Raw genomic sequence first — 26,217 nt, 5'->3', positions numbered from 1 at the left:
AACCATAAAGCAAAAAGTTGTTGTCTAAAATTTTATAGGATAAAACCTTTGTAACAGCTAAGAAACTGAGTGTATGACTGAAAAAAATTGCTTAAAATATGGTATTTTGGTTTCTTTCTTGTTAGAAATGCCAAATAGGATGTTTAAATAAAGGTTTTTTCATTTGCAAAAATTTTAATTGGTTATATGAATTAGAGAAAATGATCCTTTAGAAAACAATTAAAATTTTTAACAGAAATAAAAATTAATTTTCATTACTTAAGTGAAGGATATTTTATTTTCTGATATTTAAGTCAGGACAAAACAGCTGTCATAGGTTGCTTTGAGATAAATCACTTTGTACCAGTTTTTGGATACTCCACACTTTCAATATGGTTTGAGCATTGAACTGTTAGGAAACGTACTGACAAAACCCCTCAGGTCTTAGAGGACAGAGGATCACTGGTAGCCCTTCATCTTATTGAACCACATTGTTGTTGTAAAGTCTCTTTTACGAAATATAATACAGAGTTTGAGGTCACTCTCAACACTGTATCTTGCTCAGAGTTTTAGAGAAATTATTTTCTTGTTAAAAAAATGTCACGTGCACAATACATAAATTTGCATTACTTTCAAATCATTCATCTTTAGCTGGATGAAAACTACTAGAAAATTGCTTTGTCCTCACTGTGGCATGTGTATCCTGAAATTGCACACAGTTTAAAATGAGACCTGAAATATTCATGTTTCATTTAAATTATGCAAGATAATCTACAGCAACCATAAAATCTTATGAACCTGAGAGATATTTTCAGTTACAGAGGGCAGGAGATGAGTGGGGGTTTTGTCCTTCAAAAAAAGAGAAGGAAAAAAAAAAGAGGAAAGGAATTGTTTAAAAAGTAGAACATGAGAAAAGTTAAATTTAAATGCTATAAAGGAAGCTACACTTCACATTCAGATCAGCTAGATCAGATGTTCAAATGGTAACAGCAGGTACCTATAGTAGAGTTTTCAACTGGGTTTATGCCCACACTCCTAAATGCCAATGTAGATTTTCAGGTAAGAAAACATCCTGCTCCTTAGAAGTTACATTAGTTTCTCCTCTGTGCTTACATGGTGGAATTGTTCTTGAGAGATTGGCTACTAAACCAAACACTTTGCACTTGGAATTTCAGTGCTACCTACATAATGCATCTAAAGAAGATTCTTCAACATTCAGAGGGAGCTGTTTGTCTCATAACACGTCTGCAACTGCATATCACAGCTTAATCTCTTGTAATAACAGCATTTTGTCTTTTCTCAAGATGGAAAAGGATACAAAAGAGGAAGGACCTTCCAGGACATCTAAATATTGCCTTTTGTCATCATGTTCATAAGAGCCTCTGAAGGGGGAGGTGCTGGGCAGAATGGGTAAGTAAAGGACACCACTGAATTTGGATTATGCCTGACCTTGCTTGGATCAGTTGTTTTCTGCAGATTAAACAAACATTTAGTCTTAATTTATTTGGCACTTGGAGAATTTTCTGTCTTAAAGACTGGTAGCAAAAATGGTCAATCTTAGGATAAAATGTCCTGATGTATCAGCATAAACTCTACGTAGCAACAGCTAAAACCTGAGTGTTATCAATATTGTTCTCATGTCAGTTCCAAAACACAGCATTGTAGGTACTTGGAGGAAAATGAACTCTGCCCCAGTCACAAGGGCATGAAGACAGAAACTTAAGTTGAAAATGCCACAGCATACCTTTCAAGCTAAATGGGCAACTTTACCTGCAAATCATCAGCAAATAGAATGAGAAATTTTGTAGCTGATTCATATGATTACAGACCTTAATATTGGTATAGTATATAATCTCCCCATTGCATTAGTATTATAATGCAAAATGAAATTAATATCATTTACTACAAAAAACTTTAAAATTAGGCCTCTTTATTAGCCCAGAGTTGTATCTTTGAAGGAGAGTCCACCAAAATATGCTTGAAGAGTCTAAGATAAGGCAAATTATGGCACAACCTTCTAGTCTGAATAAAGCAAGGGAACAGGAAAATGGGGTTAGCCTCTAACTGTGGGGAGCATGATAATGAGGTGACAAACTTCTCTTGTGTATGAAACAAAATGAACACAACTGCAAGCAAAAAACTGTTGCATTAAATAATACTGTGTTTGTCTGTAATTGTTATAAAACAAAAAGTAAAATCATGCAGTTATCTGTGTTGTTTCTGTGAGAAATGGGAAGTCACAGGAGCAGTCTACTTGTACATAGCTAGGGATTTCTGGGAAACACGAAAAACTGGTTAAATGAGAAAAATTGCAAAGCAACTAAGGACAGAGAAGAAAAGAGCACAAATCATGCAAATCAAGGCTCTCTGCTGAAGAGTTTGCTTGAATATGAGACAAGGAAATGAGAAGAAAAGCATACTTAGGATTCAAGAGGGGAAAAATACCACACGAGAATTCAGCCAAGACATAAAGGTTAACAACTCTACTTTGCAAAGGCTATTGTGAGACATAGATCATCTGGTCCATTGTGTCATGTTAAAGGAGAAACAGCTACACTTATAGCATCTTTTTCTTTATAAGTTTAGTTGGAAGCTGTCCAAGAGCACAGAAAAGAGAGTTTCATGACAAATATATTTTTAATATAAACTGTACTTTTTTATAACAAACAGAATTCATCAAAGTAACTGTTATTTCCATACTGTTTAACTGAAATTAGTACATACAAATGGAACTGTGAGGTTCTTTTTCTCCCTCAACTTCTGTCTAACCTCCCCAGGATCTCTGTTAGAAATTACTGGGGGATTGTGATTGTAGTCAGTCCAACAAAATCCCACATTCCCTATGAAAGGACTTAATGAATCAACTGCCTTGTGATGAAGTGAAACTTCTAGATTGTATTTAGAGGAGGAGATTTTCTGAATTTAAAAAAATGTGCTAATACACTGCCACTTAAAGACATTTTCATTTGAAAGTAAGTTGCCATGGTGACATTTTTCTCAGTTTCATCCAGAAAAAAAAAAAAAAAAAAAACTAAAAACAACCCCCAACCAAAAAAATAAAAAAAATTTTAAAAAAATATTTGAATAAACTTTTCCCAGAATAACTTCATTCAGGAAAGTATTCTTTTTTTTCTTGGGTAACTACCACTGAATGCTGTGAAAGAACAGTGAGTCACAAATCTCTACTGGACACTGATATGATGTCACTCCACTTCCCTGCCTGTGATTCAGTCACCAGACAAAATACATAGGCAGGAGGATCTCAAGAGGCTGTAGAATAACTCGTGGAAGAGACTATTTTTTTTATCCCCACCTGGGAGCTAGGGAAGAGGAAATATTACATCCATTTCTCCTTGACGACAATCATAAAAATAGTATTTTTCATAAATTTCAGAATGGTTGTGTCATGGTTTTCCCCTTGTTCTCACTACCATCTGGAAACCTTGGAGACAGAACACATCTTCATTCAGCTTTGAACAAAAGGTCTGATCCCAGCTTTGGCCAGGGATGTCAGAGGACTGAAGACATTGGAACACAGGGAGGAGAAAAATCCTGCTTGCACTAGTGGCTCTTAGAATCAGTGAAGATACCAGATGAAACATACATGTCCTCACTCTTTTAAAATTTTGTTTTCATTTTTATATTAATTTAGTTGTTTACACTAAAGAATCATGTCAGGGGAAAACTTTCATTCAGCAATCTCCTTAACATTGACCTTCTAGAACTACAGAAGAGCATCCCAGCTCACAAACTTGCACTGAACAGGAGCTTCTTCGGTGCCTTGGCTGAGGGGTTATTTGTGAGCCTATAGATTAATATCTACTTTGACTGCTTCCCTGTCAAATTCCCAAGGCCCAGCTACTTTCTGACTTTTTGTTTGTGGCCTCTTTTCTTCAGGCATATGAAAACAACTCATAACAAAGTGACGAACAGACAGAGATTCTCTTACTCATTCATTTTGGTAATGGGAGGCTGATATGATTTCTGGGAAACTGACTGTGAACCTTGATTCCTAAATTTCTGGTAATGTAGTTACCTGTCTGTTCTGCAGAGTGATACCTCTTTGAGTTCTCAAACTTCTGACATTATCAGAATGTGCTTAAGTTAGCTTTTGTGCAGTAATTTTTAATACTATTTTGTATAAATAATTTCTGTTAAAAACAAGAGAAAAGATAGCTCATCTAGAAAAGCATCATATAGTTCAAGTGCTTAATGACTATTAAAGATTTAAAAGAAAAAAATCTGTACAAAACAATCACAGAGTGCACAACAATATATTTTATATTATTTTAATACATTATTCTTAGAGGTTGGAATCCATCAGCTTTTTGTAACAGTAGATTATTCTACTATGATTTATATTTTCAATTTATCTGTACTTTCATTCTTTTAAGGGGCACAACATGGATGTTACTTATATGTTATACCTGGCTGTATGTTACACCTGTTTTTAGATACTAAGCCTTATTGAGAAGAATGTTGTCTTTTTGTTCGTACCTTCATAGCTACATCGTTCACTGTATAAATATAAGAAACAGCATAAAATTATTAATTCAGAAGATGATAAATTAATAGCAAAAATAGAAAACTTACATATACCTTTAAAAGGGGTAGTGGTACAGTTGTATTTAAAACTGTTCACTGGCCTTGGATGCAATTGCTTCCAGAACATCTGAGACTTCTTTTAAGTTATCATCATGGATAAAGGCATTTAAATAGATAAGTCATAACAGAGGCAACATTAGTATGACTGGAGGGCAAAACAAACTTGCATTCTGATAGTCACACAATCCTGTGTCTGTATCTTGCTACAACAGTAATGGCTTTTTATATTCTTTAAAGAACTGCTGAGGAAATCCTGTAGTCAAAACACTAGCTGAATGTATTTGAAATGCTCAGTGTAAATAAAGACTTATTTGCTTGTCACACATTTGATTTTTTCACAGCCTTAGAAGAGTAAATAACCTTAGGTTATTTACATGTAGTATTGGCAATCATTGTGGAAGAGCTGTCATGCTCAAGACAGTGACTCATTACCTGCTTCCAACTTTCCATAGCCTTCATTGGTGACACTTGAGTTTTAAATTTTTCTCCAAAATCAGGAGGTCTATATTTTCTTGCTTTTAATAAAAGCTAAGACTAATGCAATCACTCTGGAACTTGGTATGAAATTATGCAAAGATATTGGGTAATCAATAATTAGCTCAAATTTGAGGTGATTATTTGGTTCTGTGACTTCTGCAGAAAAACAACTGGAAAGCCAGCAGTAAAGATGAGAAAGACTGAGCACAGGACTAACTAACATAAGAATCATCAACCAATAAAATAATTAATTTGAATAAGAGAACTATGGGACTTGTAGCCAATGAATATTAGTGCCTTTGTTTGATAAAATTTTATAAATAGTGAAGAGTTCTGATAGTCATTGTGTTGGCTTTGTGGAAGTGCCATCCAGCCTCCATTTCTGGGCAGAACTGTAAAAAAGTCAAATATCTCAGCTCTGCTTGTGGATTTGCCTCTTGCACAACCTGTTTTGGGACAACAAATGCTAATGATTTTGGGGTTATAAAAAGATCACCTAGCCACACTGCCTACTGGAAATGCAACTGCTACTGAATCATCGAGATGTGTGGGGAGCTCTGAAGAGTGCTACAGAGGCCAGACACTTTAAAGGACTTCCTCCTTTAAAGGATTTTTTTCCTTTTCCTTTAAAGGATTTCAAGAGTGTACTAAACACTATTGAAGAGCAGGGGTTTTGGCATCACATGTTGTGAAATTCAGACAGACACAGGAATTAGGTCCAAGCAGAAAAGTTGGCTAGAACTTGCTGTGCCACAAATCAACTGAAAAATATGAATGTGAAAAAAACTCAGACCTATTTACCATGTAATTCTTGTACAACTGAATAACAAGGAGTGGAAAAACCAATATAAAAATTATAGAGTGTAGGGATTTCATTTTAAATACTGGAGATATTTTCAAGCCTTAAATTTGCTCTATTACCTACTTTTCATGTTGGGTTGCAAATTAATGTTGAAAACTTTGCTGAAGTTTCAAAAATTGTCATGTTGTTTAAGTGATCCTTACCTGACTCTGCAGCCTGCTCAATGCTCCAGCAGAGTTTTGTGTTGGCCATGCTGTCCCCAGCATCCTGCCTGCTGGACCACTACTCAGAAGAGAAGCACAGCATCTGGATCAGGAAACTACATTTTGGCACCTACATCTGGGGGAAAAAAAAAGTAACTATAAAGCCACAATAGATTTCTGAGTGGCTTTCAGCCCATCCATTAAGATCATTCAAAGCAGGAAGCCTCTGAAATTTTGTGAGCAACTTCTCCGAGTCCCCTGTATGTACTCTAAATGAATGGAAAACACAAGACAGACTTTTTGAAAAGATTAATTTTACTTAGATAACTGAACCTCATCTTTGAATGCTGTAGGATAAAGGGGGTTACCTTGGAAAATGTGTGTTGTCAGCAACGGATATGTTTTTGTGATTTTTCATGACAATCATGGTGACTGTCCGACAAGTTCATTGCCCTTTTTGTAACCTTTCTATAAATGACACAATAAAATATATTGGAAGGTTTCACTTCTCCTTTATAATTTTTTTCCCTAGATTCATGTTCAAATCTTGCAAGTGTTGTGGTTGGAGAAACAAGCAAATTTTGTTTAATCAATTGGTTTTGTACTCATAGCAAGACCTCAAAGAAATACAGCAAAAGATGAAAGCATGTTCACAGAACCGTTTCTTTGGACATTAATATTAGTAGTTTTTATAAAAGCAGTCCCAACATAATCTGCAAGAAAATTAATTTGTGATGAAAGCTGCCTACAGAAGTTGTGGAAGCTCCATCCTCAGAGGTATTGAAAAAAACCAAACTTGGAGCAGTCTCTTGTGATGTCAAAGTTAGCCCAGCTTTAGGTGGGAGGCTTGAAGAAGGGTCCTGTATGTGCCTCTTCCAAAAGTGAACTATACAATGAAATTAGGCCCCTTGAAATAAAAGAAATGCGATGGAGGATGGAAATATGAAAACAAACACAGATTGCATAAGCATTGTCTTCTTAGAAAATTAAACACGAAGAATTTGAGAGATATGGGCTGACAACATAGTCTTGTTCCTGTTATGTGCAAAGGCACTATGGCCAGTTGTGTAGCCTTTCAGCATCTGGGTCTCAAACAATAAGACAGTTTAGTTACCTTCATCTTGATCAAAATGAACTTGTTGGAGCTGGAATTTCCTACACTGAATTATTTACTCAGGCTAGTGATTTTCTTTTAAGCCCCCTTAAGAGTTTTGCTCATTTCCAAAAACAAATTAGCAGAAAATATGCATTCTTTCTTATAAAGAAAATGTTTATAAGTATTTAATTAAAGCTGAGCTTTTTGATAGTGTTTTCAAGTTTGGCAGCCTAGAAAACCTGCATAAACTTGGCCAAGTCCTGACTGGTTTATTTTATTTACATTATTGCAGAAGAGATTTTTTTGGCATTGTGTAGGTGGTCTCCACCAGTCTGTTCGCCGACATATTCCATCTCAGAGGTACCAAAGCAAGCAGAACTTTTCGTGTGTGTACATATATATAAAACAGGCGTTCTATGGGAACAGCATTGTGAAGGCTTAGGAACAGAAATCAGTGATGCTGCTGGTGCACAGCAGTGGAATTTGACTTGTATGACTGGATGGAGAACACAGCAAAGAATTAAGAAATGGTGGAGGTGAAAGGAAGGAGAATGAGGGTAGCAGAAGGATTTATGATAATTAAAGCATATTCTACTCAAGAACTTCAAACTCAATCCCATGCTCACTGCCTTCCCATGAATTCATAATTATAAAAAGGTATTAAATCTTTAATCAGAGTATGATGCAATGATTTCCTTTTTCTCATAAGGAATTTGTGAACCAAATCATCATTTTCACTGAGTGGACCAAGCTCCTGGGGAAAAACCAAGGCAAATCAAACCCCTGTATATAAAGCTTTGTCTGAAAAAAAAGATGTGTAGAAAAGGAGATACAAGATCACAGAAAGAAAACCTGGGTCCAATGACAAAGGCAGATGGATGCAGCTCTGATTCTTCTTGCCTTCATCTCACCATCTTCCTGTGATTTGGGCAAGCTCCTTAACACAGATTTTTCACAAGCAGCAATAATTCTCTGAGATCTCTTAAAAGAAATTCTCCCTTTTAGTGGCTGTGCATATGTGCCCCAAGGGAATGCCTCATGCTTCCCAAGCAAATATTTCTAGTTACTATAGTCAGCTAGCTCAGATGCTAGCTCAGGTTTCTCCAGGGCAGATGTTACAGCTTAAAGGAAAAAGTGTCCTTGCAGAGCTTAGTTCAAAATGCCTGCGAGATCTCACAGCTGCACCAGAACACATTGGTGGCTAAAGTGAACACAGACAGTCCTAGAGAATGCTGAACAATCACAACAAAAATAAAAATTCGTACACAGGCATCACATACTGGGCCCAAAATATTTAAGTTCTACTGATATTTCTGCATTTGTAGAGAGAAATTCTTCTTTTCTTATCCTTTCCTATCTTTTTAGAGAAAAAATAACTTATCCATGATCAAGAAGAAAATGGATAAGATACTGGCAAATGGTATATAAATATAGATACACACATACAGATACATATACATATATACACATATATATAAACACACATATATGTACACACACATATATTATCTATTATATAATATGTACACACGTATATATTATATATAATATTATATCTTATATAATATATACACATATTATATATTATATATAATACACACACATATATACATATATATATACATATTATATATATATATATATATATATATATACACTAGCCACTGTAAAATCACATTTGTTGTGCCCATGTAAATAATTACTATGACATAGTGTAAGGCTGTAGACCTTTTTTTAGTCAATAAAAATTATTGAAAATTAAATAAAATGATTGAAAGAAAGCTGTAAGCAGTGAGGTAGCATCTGTGAACCCCAGTCTGATGACTTTGGCCATCACCAGCATCCAGTGTTAGTTGCTGGAGGACAGGTTTACCTTTGGAATCCCTAGGCTGAGAACAGGTACCAGTGCAATCCCAAGTGGGCTCCCAATGCCACCCTCCTCTCACACGCTGTGCTGCCCAGCCTCTCCACTGCACGTGCCAGCCCTGAGTACAACCAATCATAGTATCAGCACTAATCAAACCTCAGGAATGTGAAATAATAATTGACCTATCTACCCTTCCAAGAAGCAGTATAAAGAAAAGCTCTATGAGCTACACAATTGCCGAAGTACACTGCCAGAGAAACAAACTGTATTTATTGTTTTTCTGCCAAAGGTTACAGTACTTGAGCCTTTGAGAGCCACTGTGTCTCACACTCCTGTGTTCTTAAAAGCACACTACACACCCTTGATTCTAACAGGTATGCCTCTTCTATCTCTATTATTTTCATGGCATTCAGCCTGAGGTTAATTTGACATTCAGTTAGGGGCAACTTGACTGTATGGCTTATACTAACAGATACAATTTGTTATTTCAGAGCAAGTGTGCTCATGTCAATATCTTTTCCTCTTACAAGTAGGTTGGTGGCAGTAACCAGCTGCAGCTTTCAGAAATCGGATATATAGATTTCCATAGAGTCTCTGCAAAACCTCTCCTTGGTTCTGGAAGGGCAGGTAAGGGTCCCACTTCCCCTTACAAGCAGATAGGCAGCAGTTTTGTCATGAGAATATATGTAGGCCCCACTGGTAGAAGTGATTCATTAAGTGATTATTAAAGAAGTGATAATTAAGAATTCTAAATTAGCCATTGCAGCATCAAAAGATGCCTCAGAGCTCATGCCCAACTTTCTATCATATTGTTTATCAACCAAAAAGAACCAATGTTAATAGTATGTTAACAACATATTAACAGTTAAAACGAGTTTTAAGGTATGTGAAGTAAGCCTTGTCACTGTCGTTATTATTTTACAAAAAATGGGTCTTCTACTGTGTATACTGTTCACAAGATATTTATTTCAACAACTGCATTGTCCAATTTGCATCTTCATAAACACAGTCTGTGGCAGACGGTGACACGACATGGCCAATGAGATCAGGTCCTTTCTCCAGGAGAGACAATAAGGTTTCCCACACTGTCCTTATTTATGACTTAAACTCTAGGGAAGAAAATTACCAACACTTGACATTTATAGCCTTCTGTCAGAGACTGCAGCCAGGGAAAGGTGCAGTGGGAATCATATCTGACTAGAAGTTTAGAATATGATGGTCCATCTACTCAAAAATAAATTGCAACCAGTAAATTTTCTTCTTTTTTATTTTTACTTACAAAAATACATCCTAATATATTTGATACATTTCAGTCATGAATGGGCCAGATTAACAACTTCGGTATAAGAGTTTTTTAACTACTGCAGAGTACAACCTTTTTAGTCTACATGTATTATTATTTTAAAAGCAATTCCTCAATAGGGAAAAAAAACCCCATCCACCATTATTTGGTAAAGAATATTTAAGCATTGACATTAGAGTTAATTGGTAATCTATTAAACTGTTCAGTTGTAATGTATAGCAGCTGTATCAACAATGTCTGAATGATCACCCTACACTGCCACTAAGGACATACCTCATCTGTTATAGCAAGAAATACTGTATGATAATTTGTAATGACACAAGTATCTCATTACCTGCTTAAAATAACCTATCAGCAGGGTCAACAATTAATTATATAGTATATCTCCTGAAGTCTTCAAAATATTTCTGCTATTCCTCACTAATTTCTAAGGGAAATAATGAACAAATAAATAAATAGGAATCAGTTTCATTATTTTACAGTAGTACATTGTGATAGATTGGCATTTAAGAAAACAAAGAGAAACACCTAAGGAAGTTAAAACAGCTGGAGGCTGATGGGAGTTGGTTTCCCGGACAACAGCTGGCTATTTCTGAGAACTGACAGCAGTTTTAACCACTGAAAAGTGAGATCAACCTGTGAACACCACCTTAAGACCTAAGCCTGGGAATTTCTTTGTCTCTTTGTTTCCTGGCTGTGAAAGGTAACAGAGCTCCAGCTGCCCTCCCGTTCCCTGCCCAGGCCATGCGGCCGGGCGGGGGCTGGACTGGGCCCAGCGGCTCCGGGCCGGGCGATGGGGCCTGCGGGGCTTCCCCCGGGCTCTGGCTGGGCCAGGCCGGTCCCTGGCTCAGCTGCAGTTTTTGCCGTGACTGAATTCACCAGAGACTGCTGAGTAAAGAAAAAAAAAAGCTTTTTTCTGCTGGGGGCTGAGACAGTGACCACACTCTCCAGAGCAGCCATGAAGAATCTTCTATCGCAGACAGCTCCAGCCGCTGCTCCGGCAGAGATCACAGAACCATCAACAAAGCCTGGGCAAGATTTTTAGCTTTTCATTAACCCAGATGAAACTTGCAGATTAATCCTTTTTTCCAGAGAGAAAAAGAGAGTAATCAACATGTAAAGAGACTTTATAAACTATCAGAGACTGTAAAGAAAAGAATTAAGCTTCAAAAAAGGTAGAGAATAAGGAGATGCTTTATAAGCTGAAATATTTTTCTGTTAAAGCTATGGAGATGGACAATAGTGTCCTGAAAAAACTCCTTTAATTCATGACAAAGTATATTGGAAGGAATAGAGTGTTCAAAGTTTGGATTTTGAGCAAAAGGTGGAGTAATTGTGATACAGTGAGGTGCTGGAACACAAAGAGAGAAGTAATAGTTGAAGATTTGGAGCCACTTGAGGCAAAGAGAAAACTTCTGTTTCCAGGAAGGCTCACAGAGACAGATGAAAAGAACTTTTGCCTTTGAATAACTCATCCTTAAAATGACATCCCTAGACTCATGGCCCATAACACACCTCAGAGTGATGTGAAATGGGAGGAGTGAACTGATGACAAGATTTCCAGGCAGCTGGCATCAGAAAAATAGAAAGCTATAACAGAAATAGTTTTCTTGTGAGAAACTTCATAGATTAGCAGAAGAAGACTTCTGTTTCTCTACAAAGGCTGATGAAAAAACTCTAGCAGGAATTAGGACTGTTTTAAACACCAAAGTTCCAAATTTTTTTTGTCTCTATGTTGTCATGTGAACAAGGAAATGGTTAGGTAGTGGAGGATAAAGGAGTTTTCTGGAAGTTTATTCTGGTGTTCTTATTCTTGTAGTTTTGTCAATAAACTTTCTTTATTCCTTTTAAGTTTTAGGCCTGTTTTACTCTTGTTCTAATCCATATCTCACAGCAAAAAATAAGTAAGTTTTCTAGTACTTTTTTTTTAATTACTGCTTTAAAACCACGACATACATTAATTTATGAATGGAAGACAGAAAGCTTTTATTAACTGCCAAGGTACCTAAATGTGTTCTCATCATGATATAAAAATCTAGCCCTAGCCACCCATAAATCCTGATGGATGGTGGAGAACAGGCCCCAGGTCAGTTATAGGACATGGAGGAAATCCTAGACCACAATTCTCAGAGAATTATGCAGAATATTATCTCAAAGGTGACACTCAGCTCTAGTCAACTGGGACCTCTGTTTACACTGATACAGTACAGACCACTTGGATAAAATGTCTTTCTCTTCTGGTCCTGCCTTCACGTTCATTTTGAACACAAGATCACAGGACCTATCTTGGGAATAGCACTGGACCAGCAAGAGCAGAGGAACCTTTCGTGTGCAGGAACATTCTCTGTTCGCCACAGAGGCAGTGAGAAGGTAAATTGATATGGGATCAATGATATGAAACCAGAAGTCCATTCCTCTATAAAAGAATAATCTGCCGGTGTAGGTATCAAGGGCCTCCAACATGGTTCTGTCCCATCATCTGAAACATCGGCTCAAAAAGGAGCTCTGAGCACACATTCCCATGAGGAACTATTAACAGGGCTTTCCAGTAGAGTTTGCTCTTTGCAGAGACAAACTCTATCACACCTTGTTTGTTAATATGTCAGCATTCATTCTTGGAACGAAGTTCTGTCCTATCAAAACCTGAAAAATGGGAATCAGGCACCTCAGCTGAATGAGAAAATGTCATTGTCTATATGAGAACTTAATGGGAACTGCTTATAGAAACTGAGATTTTGCTTCATACACATTTTTCTGAGAACTCAGTACCTGATAATAAGTAACTGAGAGTAGGGATTCCTAAGCAATTACTTCTAAAATACTTTTGAAAATTAGAAAAATTTTAGCATGCAGAGAAAGTAAATGGACACATTTGGGATGTTCTTGTTTTGCCTGGCACTATAATTTGGTGTAGAGAATTGGCAGTGAATTACAGCCCAGTAGTTAAAGTAACCTTTAATGTCACTGTCTTTCATTAAGACTGTTTAAGTGCACAGAAAAGCCTCAAAAAACAAGGAAGGCATGAGTATTCACTCTCCTGGGTTTTAGCTCCTAGTGACGGCACAGTGTTGAAGTAGAGAGTATAGCAACATGACTGAGTAATGTATAAAAGCAAGAGGAATAAAATCTGCACTTTTGTGCAGACTAACAAGTTTTTTCCAAATCCTGAGTATGCAGCACTGTGCTGGCCTGCAGAGCAGATACCCATTCTGGGTCACAAAACACACTGTTTGGATAGAATGGGATGTCTTACAGTCAGCTGTTCCAGACTGCCTTTCTCGCTGCTGTGCTGGTTGCTGTGCTGGTTGCACAAGTTGAACTCTCTGAGAACAGAAAAGGGAAAGAAACATTGCTCTAACAGAACCCTGAATCTGACACTGGCATTTGTTTGTGTCAAATGTATCAATGGACAGTGGTCCATGGCATGAAAGACATGCAAGCTGAGGATGAACTTTTCACTCATAAGAAACAATCTAGCATTGTATTATCCATACTTCCCAACTCCAGATCAGCCTGTACCTCTGTCCCCTGTGACCCCTCTCTATTTTCAGTGAACTCTTAGTCAGCCTTAAATAGATCTGACCATAATTGTATTTTTCCCAGAGAATTCAAACATTCATAATGACAGCAAGACATCATGCAGTCAGAATGACATCATAAAATTGTTTAGGTTGGAAAAGCCCTTAAGATCTTTGAGTCCAGCCATCAACCTGAGCACCACACCTGTGTGTCCTTTAAACGTCTTCAGTGTTGGTAGCTCTACCACTTCCCTGGACAGCTTGTTACAATGCTTGAGCACTCTTTAATGAAGAAACCTTTTGTATTATGCAGTCTGAACCTTCCCTGGCACAACTTCAGGCTATTACATCTTGTCTTATCACTTGTTACTTAGGGAAAAAAATCAGTCTCGACCTGGCTAAAACCTCATTTCAGGGACCTGTAGAGAGTGACAGGTCACACCCAAGCCTCCTTTTCTCCAGACTAAACATCCCCAGCTCCCTCAGCTGTTCCTTATGGGACTTGTGCTTCAGACTCTTCCCTAGCTCCATTACCCTTCTCTGGACACGCTTACGTACCTCAGTGTCTTTTTTGCAATGAGGGGCCCAGACTTGGACACAGCACTTGAGGTGTGGCCTCACCAGTGCTGAATACAGGGGCACAGTCCTGCTCCTGCTGGCCACACTATTCCTGTTACAAGCCAGGATGCCACTGGGCTTCTTGGCCACTGAGGCACAGCTGGCTCATGCTCAGCTGCTGTCAACCAGCACCCCCAGGTCCTTTTACACCAGGTAGCTTTCCAGCCACTCTGCCCCAAGTCTGTAGTGTTGCATGGGGTTGAACTTTGGCACCTGGCCTTGTTGAAACTCAAACAGTTGTCCTCGGTCCCTCAATCTAACCTGTCCAGATCTCTGCAAAGCCTTCCTCCCTTCAGGAGGTCAGCACTCCAACCCAATTTGTAATCTGCAATCTGGCTGAGGGTGTACTTGACACCTTCATCCAGATTGTTGATAAAGATACTGAACAGGTCTAGCCCCATGGCTGAGCCCTGGAGAACACCACTGGTGACTGGCTGCCAGCTGTATTTAATTCCATTTACCACCACTCTGAGCTTGGGTAACCAGCCAGTTTTTCACCCAGCAAGGAGTATACCAGTCCAATTCATGGGCATCCAGTTTCTCCAGAAGATTATTGTGAGGAGAATTAGATAAGACAAGCAGGACTTGCCTTATGCCCTTGCTGACTGGGCCTGATCTTCTGGTTTTCCTGTACGTGCTACTAGATAGCACTCAAGATGATCTGCCCTGTGACCTTCCCCAACAGCAGTCAGGCTGACAGGCCTGGTCCTGTTGCTGATGTATTCACAGAAATATATTTTGTGTCTTTTAAGGCAGTAGCCAAATAAAGCTGCAGTTGGGCTTTGGCCCTCCTAATTGTCTTCCTGTTTGCTCCTGCTGTGTGTGTTGGTGTAGAGGCACTTCAGCTGAGCTGTTGATTCCACCACCTCCTTGGGGAGAGAAGCCCTAATTCCTACATAACCATTCTCAGGTGTTTCCATGGTTTCTGAAACATCACTGACCCTTGTGTCTTTGTTGCCATATGGATCTCCATCCCCTATCTCCAGTGGCAGACAGAAGGAGCTTGCTAGCACATAGTCACTCAAAAACTGCTGGGCTACCTTCAAGTTTGCCTCTAGTGAACCTGGTTTTACCCCTTTCCCCTATTTTAGTTTCAAGTTGTTTTGATAAGCCCTGCTAAGTTTTGTACAAGATCCTTTTCCTCCTTTGGGACAGGTGTACCCCATCCATTGACAGCGTATCTGGTGTTGAGTAGCCCAAATCATGATCAAAATCCCTAAATTCTGTGGGTGACACCTGGATTGGAGACAGGTATTGGTGTGCTGGATTGTACCATTCCTTCCCTGCAACTGGATGGATAGAGGAGAGCAACAGTTGTGCTCCTGATCCCTTAACAGTCATCCCAAGGCCCTGGAGTCTTTTAATTGCACCTGAACTTCTTGTTGCAACTTCATCACTGCCTACCTAAAAAACCAGAAAATAGATAATAACCAGAGGGTTGTGCCACAGGACACTTTGACTTCACATCTTTAACCCAGGCCCCAGGAAGGATGCAGACTTCCTGAAGAAGACTTTCTGGTCTGCATATGGGGCTTTCTGTTCCCTTCAGAAAGGATCTACTATGACAATAACCTGTCTTTTTTTCTTTATGGAAGCAATTTTGACACAGGGCAAATGCTGAATTAACTTTAGTGACCTCCAAAGCCAGATGGACCATCCTTCTCGTTATTGTTCCATTCCAATTGAAGAGTCTCTCACTCATATACTAAGTCACCTGGGGTGCTGGGAAAGTCACAGGTAAGATGTGCAGGAGCCTGTCAACATTCCTTCATCCCTTAAGTCACTGTGCTCTGCCAGGCAGAGAGGACCAGGACCCTGTGCCTTGCAGGGCTTGTCTCAGGGTGCAATTCCAGCAGTTTGTCTCTCTCACACCCCTGGATATCCTTGTGTCCCAGAGCTCTGGGACAGGATGTAGTTCATGCAGTCTTTGTCTCTCACATCCCCGGATTTCCCAATTCCCGGAGCGCTGGTACCAGGGGTTGCCCACTGCTGCCCTCTGGTGTAGGTGCAGAGCAGAGCACAGCTACTAAGTCGTACTCTAAGCTTAGAACAGCCCAGTAGACTCCCAAATTTATTGAGCTATAAATATTGTTTGTTTAGACTACGTTGATCTATTATTATCTCCTTCCAAGATATATATGTAACCAAGTGATACCTTTCCATTTACATGGTACATGCCAAATAAATTTGTAACTGCAAAGAGTAAAAAATCGTGAGAGACAAAGGAAGCACTGCACTATGTACTACTTGGAAAGTATAGTCAAACATGCTGTGACAATTATAATCAGGAATTTGTTCCTCAGTATAAGACTCTCTTAAAAGTAAGCTGCCTAAAAATATCTTCTTTACACAGAAGGAACGGCAAGATAGTGTTTGTACACAGGAAGGAGAATTTCCTATTAGACTTATACAGATATAATTCTGCAGGTTTTGACAATAAAAAGTTTCTGTCTCCCGCATCTTTTCCCTCTTTTCCAACCTAAATGAATGTGGGATTCTATGACTAGGTAGAAAGTGTTATTTTTAAAAAGACTCAGCAGTGCATATGCTCTCTCTTGTTTACTACTGATGAAAACCTCCCTACTACACTGCTATCATCTACAGAAACTCTGTCACTGTTTTCAGTACGATTCCACTGACTGTAGATTTTTTGAACTCTGCCTGTATTTAACTCTCTTTTGACTGTATACACTAAGAATTAAATGACTTTTCTCCCAGTTTTTTGCCTCTGACCTTGGTATGTTAACCAGGCTCCAAGGAGTAGCTTTTTTTTCTCCTCATTTTTGCTGAGTGAATTTGTTAGCAAACAATGACAAATTTTTCTTGGGCTAGCACCAGCTTTGTCTATTTGCTGATTTCTCTAACACAGAGACAGAGAAACAGGTGCCAATTGCAAGGTTAAATACAATACTTAAACTATGTTTTTTATAAGAAATCTTATTAGACATTTTTTAAGAGCATTTAATAATTTGAAGCTAAGATCTATGTTCCTTAATTTTTTTAATAAAATGAAGAAAAAAAGAAAACCAATAGGATGTCAAAAGTTGTGAAATACTCACAAGTCTCGGAGTGCTGATCAGCAAGTCGACATGACACAGAAGCTGTTGACAGGATAAGGTCTGCACAAGCGATAGCAGCAAATGCTCCACCCCTTCCTCCATTCTGTTTTACTTTCAGTAGTTACATAAATAAATTTGTACCTAATAAAGTGGAAATTATTCTCATGACAAAGATCAGACCACAAGGATTTCCTGCTGCCATTTCTGAGCAACTTTCAAACTTGGGGGAAAAAAACCAAAACGAAACAACACAAAAACACCTCTGGGAAAATACATATGACTACACTTTAAAAGGCAGGCAAGTGACTGCCAAACATGAAAGGCAGCTGACTGATTGATATCTGAAGCACTGACCTTCCTGGACATTCTGGTTTAGCATGCCCTAAAGGGAGGAGGGCTCAAGGTTTGTGCCCTTGTTGCTGCACCTTGTAGAATAGGTGTAGCCTCTCAGCCAGGGCTCAGCAGAGTTGCCTACCTTGGAAGTAGCTTTGTGCTGTGACTCCTCCTCTTTGCAACCTGAATAGTGCTTTTTTACTGGGGCAGCTGCCTTAGGAGGGAAAATGTAGTGGCCTTTCAGGACAGCACCAAGAAGCTGTGGAAGAAGGTTGTGAGGACAGAAAAGAGCTTCTCCAAAACTCTTCTCCATCTGGCTTGCTGTGGAGCAGCAGGGCAGAGAGGCGGCATAGGCCAGCAGAAGAAGATCCTTATAAAGGAGCTGAAAAGAATGATCTGCAAATTGCATTGAAATCCAAAGCTGTGGATTTTTAACTGTTAAGAAAAGTGAAGGTTTGGGGTCTATAATAATCACCGTAAATGTCACCTGTATTCCTAAAGTCCTGCCTAGATATCTCATCATAAAAACTTATGTTTCTTGAGATAAACTCTAATGTCTTGAATATGAGGCTTAGCAGCTCCCTAGGAGTACTGTCAGATTTCCAAGAACCATCATTTACCTATGTAAGGTTCATGCACTTGAAAGGCAACAATGAAAACAGTACTTGATCTCTGTGCAATCTTCTTTATATCCTTGGCTGTGCTGTTCTGGCTGCTGGCTGTTATTTTGATGATTTAAGTCCCAAGCAGGTTTGAACAGATGCAAGGAAAAAGGAAAAAAACAGTCCCGGGAACTTCTGTGCCTCAGCTAGCCAAAACCTAACTAAAAGCAGAAGAGAGCTCTGTCCTGCTGTCTGTCCTTGCTGCAGATATCACAGTTCAGGAGCAGGATGTGGGGCAAGTGAGGGCTCTTTCTCAACACAAACTGCAGCTTCTTCTTCCCTGCCTTCACTCTCAGAGCCAGTCTGAAAGGTGCAGAACTTAATATGTAACATAAACAGAACAGGCGATTGTGGATACAAGCAACATAAAGTAGCCCCAGGACAGCATGTCACACTGAGACATGGTAAAAATATTTTGCAGATAAATAACAGGTTTTTAGAAATTACTCTGACTCCTTACTGGAGGACAAATGAGTTTCTGGAGCTGGGCATTTCCTTCTTGTTTCTCAGAGAAAAAAGTATTTTTCAGGAACAAAAAAGTGGTTTATTACAGAAAGATTCCAAAAACCTATTGATGAACATAAATAAGAGTTCTGTGTCTTCAACAGCTGTTGTACAAGTGAGAGAAACAGGGTCTGGGACTGAATGTTTCCAGAGCATAGTTATAGGTGGCTGTATGATAAATTCATTGTGTGGGACAGCTCACTGCCATTTCTTAGCATCCTGCTGTCCTGTGGTTCAATATTTGGGTCCAGCATCCATTCTGCAGAGATGCACTGGAATGAAATGCCACCACATTTATTATCTACTGCATGGGATCAGATTTGCAGTCATTGCCACTGCAAAGAACAAAAAAAAAAATGCAGAACTCACAATTTTATGCTTGTCACAGACTCTTGGCTCTCTCACGTGATACTTTATTTGTGCCTCCAGAAAATCAGTAACTAGCACTCCTGGTACTTTGCCTCAATGCAGGTTGTGAATGTCACTTCTTAAGCAGGTGTACAGACATGAGAGGTAAAATCTGCTTCACCTGGCAGCTGTTAGAAACCTGGGCAGGATTTGAAAGTGGAAATAAAAATACAGACTTTCTATGGCTCATGACAGATTATGAAAAGAAGTACCAGCATTGCAGGAAAACATCACCTTGGATAAATATTTAAACCAAAGAAACATACCCATTTATTAACTGTCTTATGATAACAGCACCTATTTTCAAAAAAGAGTGGTCATAAATATCTGTTTCTTCAGCTCACTCCAGCTCAAAGAGTGAGAGTAAATGATATCAGGTGTACATGTGTGTACATGTATGTGCTTGGACTTGGATCCCAAGGTGTCTCATATTTGCTGCATATTTGCTGTTTAAATCTGAAAAGGGAGTGTTTCCTATTTATTTTTCTCTTTGACGTGATACTTTTGCTATGCTAAATTTGACAGAATTTTCTGTACTGGGAGAAATTTATAAGCAAACAGTCAAAAACAAGCACACAAAGATTGAGATATTAACTAATTATGTGAGAATAGGGACAGAATAACTTGCTTACTTTTTTTTAAAAAATCTCCATCCCAGCAATTTCCTTTGAACACAGCAAAATGGAATCATTGCAAATAGAGTGGATTTTTTTAACTATCTCTCTGTGTTTTTCTGGCATTTCTGAAGTTTAAAATATATTTCTAGCTTAATATAAAACCAGAAACTATTCATACATATGCAATACTATACAAATTGCATTACTATATTATATATAATGTTACACACATACATACATATATATATATATTTATATATATATATATATATATACATAGTATTACAATACTATACAAATTACATTAGTTGTATATAAAAGTAATGCAAGTGTCAGTATATTACAGTAGGGTGGCAATACCACCAGCGCTCATGCAAAATTTGACTCTCATTTTCTTAATTACACAAAAATCTGCTTCTTAATTAGACAGGAGACATTTTAAAATAATGTACTTGCTACTAGCATATCAAGGTGTTTATTTATAGCATAAATTATTCTCAGATTCTCTTACAAGCAAAAGATGTCTCTAATTCATGCAGTTTTCATTTATAGTGGACACAGGCTGTTTGGCAAGATAGTGGCAATTATTCTCACTAAGGAGCAACTAAATTGCAACTTAGTGTTTTAAGTGCAGTGACAAAGAATGTGAATACAAACTGTAAAGTGAAAACAGATGTGTGACTGCCATTTTGGAAATGAAGCAGGAAAACTGAAACATCCATCCTCATTTGAAGCAAAATTATCCAAAAGTTTTGTGCAGCTGCATGACACTCAACAAGTCTGCCCATATTCTCATGGAATTCCTTTGGAATTTGAGTTAGTTCAGTTGCTGAATACCAGGAGAGGAAGCATTGCTACAGGAGCAGGAGTGAAGAAATGGGAGGGAATAAAATATAAAAATAAAAACAAAAATAATAAAATATTATAATAAAAATGGGAGGGAATAAACTACTAGAGTAGTTTATGTGATTCTGTGGGTATACAAAAATCAGTAGTTGTAGCAAACGCAAACCCCTGTAGGATGGTGCCAGCTGACTCAGCCCAAATATACAGGTACGTGCAGAAGACAATAATTGCAATTTTAAATGTATCTCTTCCAAAGTATATTTTTTTGTTATAATGTTCCTGCTGTCTTTGAATTTTTTTTTTTTTTTTTTTTTTTTTTGCTGCAGAGCTGAACTACTACACCGTGAATCATCAACCCGGTGAATTTCTGCACAGGAAAATGAAGGAACTGTTGTTTTCTTCATCTAGGTGACAGGGTGGATATAAAGAGCTGATAAAGATGTACAACTTTGGCTCCCTCCACCACTGCCAGTGCGGCAGCCAGAGGAGGTAGTTGCAAGGGAGACAGCCTTTTGCCTCTGAAAAGTCACATCCCAATCATCCCAGCAGCCTTCACCATTACTCCATGGTGTTTTAGCAAAGGTGGGCCTTGGTTCGAGTGATAGGGGCCAGCAGCAAAGTGTGCCTAACTACTGAGAAAGGCAGGACAGAGGGGAGCTTGTATGATGAGGGACTCACATCAATCTGTCTTTCAAATAAAGCAGGAAGGTGCATTTCTGGAAATTATCACATTCATACACATAACTGAATTTGGTATGTGTTCTGCACCAGTGCTGTAACCACACATACCAATATTCAGGACTGAAATAACTATGGAGGAGTTACTCCTGTAATAGAACATGTAATGTACTAAATATGTTACTAGATGGGAATGTGTACCCTATGAAAATCTAGGTAACGTCTGGTTCATGGCTCATATAGGGCTATAATCTGTCTGTCTTTTTTGCATACTAAATTGCAATGCTTCCTAAATTATGGACTCTTCTTATTATAAACTGGCATTTCAAAACTGCTACTTAACTTCTAGGCACATCTGGAGAGACATTATTATTACACCTTTCAGAAGCACGCACAATATTTCTGCAGAATTATCAAATATTGCCACTAGGAATGAGCTATTCCTTTTTAAAGAGACATGTTTCAAACAAAACCAGATCAGTTCCTAAATCAGCAAAAGTAAAACAAAGGGAAAGGCATTTAATGCATAAAATATGTAGAAGTATGTTTATGAATCTGTGAAAAAAATTAACACAGAGAAATGTGCAGCTCTTAGTTGGAGTTGTATTAGGAGTGTATAATCTTATGTGCCAGGTGAACAAGTATTAGTCTAGAAGAAATATTTGCAGTATTTATTAGTCTAGAAGAAATATTGCAGCCTGTAAGTTTTCCTAAGAAAATTGCCCTTCAAATTGCATGATAGGAAAATTATACATGTAAAATAATTATATGAATAAAAAAAGCTGTATAAAAAACATCCCAAAAGGAATCACTTCACGATAGAGGTTCTCTCAAGTTATACTTGTGTTATTTCTCTCTGTGTTAATCAGACTTGAGGGGAGCAGCCAGACCACAAAGCGCTTGCAGTTCACACTCTCTGATGAAGGGAACAACATGCCAAATCCACAAAACCGTTGATGACTCTACTCATTACATTCCACGATAGATCCCACAGGAACAGAACTCAAGTGCTTCTTTGGAATTAGGTGCTGTGCTACTTGACCTCAGGTGACTGGACACCTTCTACACTGGGTAGCTGGAGCCCAGAGCAGTGCCTTGGGGAAGCAGGCACATTCCCCTGTTAGGCTGCTCATGCTGAACAAAGCAATGCCTAAATTAGCTGAGTAGCAGGGCTGGCAAGAGCCTTTTGAGGGTTTAAATGCCCCTGGCTGCACTGGTACTGCCTCCAACCAAGATCTGTAGCTCAGAATCCTCCCCTGAAAGCAGCACCTTTATAAGTTGTCTCATTTTGGGAGACAGGTGTCTGCTAGGGAGGGCAGAAGCCTCTCTTGGAAGGAAAATGTAGACTCCCCTCCCTCCGAATTATTATAATTCTGAACTCAAGGGGCTCTCAGGCAGAGATCTGGGGATAGGAATTACAGTTCTTTACTGGTATAACCAGGCAAACAAACAACAATAACTACAGCATTAGCAAGAAAACAGAACCAGGGACCCCGGGACAGCTTTCTCGGCAGAGATGGGAAGGGATAGAGGAAAGGCTTTGGAAGAAGAGGAAGAGGAAGAGGAAGAGGAAGAGGAAGAGGAAGAGGAAACAAAAGTATAAAGCACAACATCCAAAATATGTCAGTAATTTTTTTTCTAGACGAGCATTTTCTAAGTGTTTCTTAACAAAAATTCCAGAACAGTAATTTGAAGAGTCAAAATTTTACATTATAATAATGACACTGAGTCTCTTGGGAGAGGGAGGGGTGATTCCTTTCCTCTCAGCTAACAATCTGTTGAAGCATTTTCCCGAAATCTCTCAGTCTCAGTCCATGTAGACACCCTCTCTGAGGTTAGCAGCCTGCTTTGTGGCTCACTTCACCATTTGTAGTTGAATTTTAAGGAACACAGAAAAATTTGAGCCTAACCCATATAAGGATGTAAATAAGCCCTACTAGAAATAGTAACATGAGAGATGAATAAACTAGAGACATGAAAGAGGAATGCAACTGTGTAATGATGTACATTCCATCAAGATAATTTCCCTTTTTTTCTTCTTTAATACTTTTAAAACGATGTTCATTGTTCTGATAAATTTTGAAAGTTTTAATAAAACAAAGACAATAGGAGACAAAGACAATAAAGCAAAGGGTTAAAATGGCCAAGTGCTTGGCACTCTGCCAACAGTACACTTGGTGTTTTGGTAACACCCTTTATACACCATTTCTATTGCAACAACTTGATGCATATTCATAGACTTCATGCATAGTCAAACTTTTCTATTAAATAGTTTACATTTTCTGGGATCTATTTTGCATGGCCACTCCTTGGATCTGCCTTTTTAGAGCATGCACGTTTCTTGGCTTGTGGTTTTAATTCCTTTCTTATCATCTTTTAATTTGAGCTTTGGTTCATTCTTTCCACAGGCAGTGAGTGTTGATAATAAGCAGGATCCCCATCATCAGTTCATTGAATGTTATCCTAACTAAGCAAACAGTTCAAACATACTGTATTGACTATTACAGCAAAGCCGTATTATTGAAAAGTTTAGACTCAAATGGTTGAGTCAATGATGGTTGCTTTGCCTTTTTTTTTATCTTGTGTACTTGTACAGTGCTTATATAAATATAATCAATGAGTGACATCCAGAAATATTTGATATATAATTAAAAAACATATGTAGTGAATTTTAACCAATAAAGGCAAAGATGTTTTATCAATGGAAAAATGTTGAGAGTTTAGCACTATGAAAGAGCTAAAGAGGCTATAGAGAAAAGATAAGAATTCAAGTACTGATAGGCGGCCCTTAGGAAGAAAAGCAAATCAAGGAATTAAATCAAATTTAAACTCAGAAAAATGCATTGTCTCAAAAAGATTTCAGTTTGTGAGAATGCAACTACACATAGTCGTGCTAGTCTATAAATCCTGTGTAATGAAGACAGTAAACAATGAACTTGCAAGACATGGATGAGTGGTCAGTGTAGGCATTCTCCAGAAGAACAGTGGATGTGATGTCCCCTGAGAAAAAAATAATAATAAAATCTGTCCAGAATTTCAGGTATGAAAGAATTCTTATCATTTCCCAGATACCTACATTACAGGCAACATCTTGTTATTTGCTTTTTCTAACCACAGGATTCCTCCTGAAAATACTCCTACTGTTTACCAGAGAGCATCTGGTTTTGTGCAGCTCCCTTTGTAGCTCATTTCCTGTCTTTAAAAATCAATGTTGTGTGGCTTAGAGAAGGGATAGAATTTAATTCCTGTTGATATAACACTTTCTTGCAAACCCTTCCATGTATTTTTACTGGTGGAGACTCTAATTACCAAGATTGAGATTACATGGAGCTGTTCCATAAAATTGCATGCTTTACTTGTTTCATTTCTGGGTGACTGTATGAAATCAATTCTAACCTACTCTCATACACCTAACATTAGAAGCTTGAACCTAAGAATCTGATAAAGACAGTCTTATGACATTTCAGAGGAGCAAGAGATCCATTTCATCTTTGGCAAAGTGGAAGGACTAAGTCTTTGCACTGAATGTATGAAAAAGTGAATTGAAAATGATGGTGGTGTGAATTCATATTATCCTAAATACTAGGGCTTGGAGGCCTTTTTCACTGCCAGTCACCCCAGTTAGCAAAACCTATATTAAGCAACTTTAAATCAAATCCTCCGTGCTCTGGCTGAAGTAGGAAGTTTAGCTTAAAATGAGGGGCTTGGGCTAATTTGTACATTTCTGAGGAGCATGGTGAATATATGAAACTCGTGAACTTCTCAAGGCTGCTTCAGGAATACTCACTGAATCTGGTAAACTGGTTCCCTATGAGTGGGATGTTTCCCAGCTGCTTGTAGAATATTCCATGTGACTCTTCACCCTGGCTGAATGGTCTAAAACAGACTCCCACCATGACATCTGTCTTGCTTGCCTTTCCCCTGGTCCTCACCTGTAAACACTCAACACCATCGTCACCATCATTAAGCTCTAGACAGCCAAATCCTAGCAACTTTCTACAGGGAGAAACCCTAATTCCTATTCTCAGGCACTTCCATGATTTCTAACTCATCAATAATCCCTGTGTCTTTGCTGCCATGTGCATCTCCGTCCTCTGCCCTCGCAGAGACCGTAGACTGAAGGACCTCAGTAGCATATTGTCCCTCAAACACTAGTGAGCTGATCCCAGGCTTATCTTATTTTTTTATTTACTTCTCTTACATTACTAAGCGATAACTACTGCAGCTTCAGTAGACAATTTCTTAATTAGGTTTTAAAAAAATTTCCACAAGTTTATTCTTGTAGCATCTAAGCTCTTTTATGTTAGAGCTTTATAATATCTTTTAATATGCTTTTCAAACTGTGACCTAGGTGTTTACAGTGGAAGGTATCTGACAAGACATTTGATAAGAGGGGAAAAAAAAAAATTTTACTTTGCTGCAACCTTTCACTATTACCATGTTTCCCAGAAAATTCTTGATATTTAAGGATAAAGGCAGATTTGAGCCACATGTCAAGTAAGGACAAATCAGCTGGTATAAATTGGTGTCACCCATTATTTGCTGTTCCATTATAATTACTTACAATTATGGACAATTTATAAATTTTCACTTTTAAGAAAACTACTTTTCTACCTGAAACAAAATATTATATGACTTATTT

At 38.2% G+C, this 26,217-nt stretch overlaps 1 protein-coding gene across 12 annotated transcripts in view; it reads right to left on the bottom strand.

The window, feature by feature from the left end:
- IL15 (interleukin 15) overlaps positions 1-17,789 on the bottom strand; it is a 33,753-nt gene extending 15,964 nt beyond the window's left edge. For 2 of the 12 annotated variants that reach the window (XM_033513684.1, XM_033513687.1), the window contains exons 1-3: positions 17,528-17,637; positions 6,067-6,202; positions 4,579-4,660 (exon numbers count right to left, since the gene is read on the bottom strand). In XM_033513684.1, coding sequence (XP_033369575.1) covers positions 4,579-4,660; positions 6,067-6,129 — 145 coding nt within the window. In that variant the 5' untranslated portion in view covers positions 6,130-6,202; positions 17,528-17,637. Of the gene's footprint in view, positions 1-4,578; positions 4,661-6,066; positions 6,203-9,035; positions 9,148-13,585; positions 13,656-17,527 lie in introns of those variants that run through there. The other 10 variants (XM_033513685.1, XM_033513686.1, XM_015625506.2 and 7 more) reach the window with 10 other exon arrangements.
- Positions 17,790-26,217: the final 8,428 nt, after the last annotated feature.

This window comes from Parus major, chromosome 4 (assembly GCF_001522545.3).
Source record: "Parus major isolate Abel chromosome 4, Parus_major1.1, whole genome shotgun sequence".
Taxonomy (NCBI): Eukaryota; Metazoa; Chordata; class Aves; order Passeriformes; family Paridae; genus Parus; species Parus major.
Note: the sequence above shows the minus strand (reverse complement) of the source record. Positions and strands in the feature narration are given on the sequence as shown.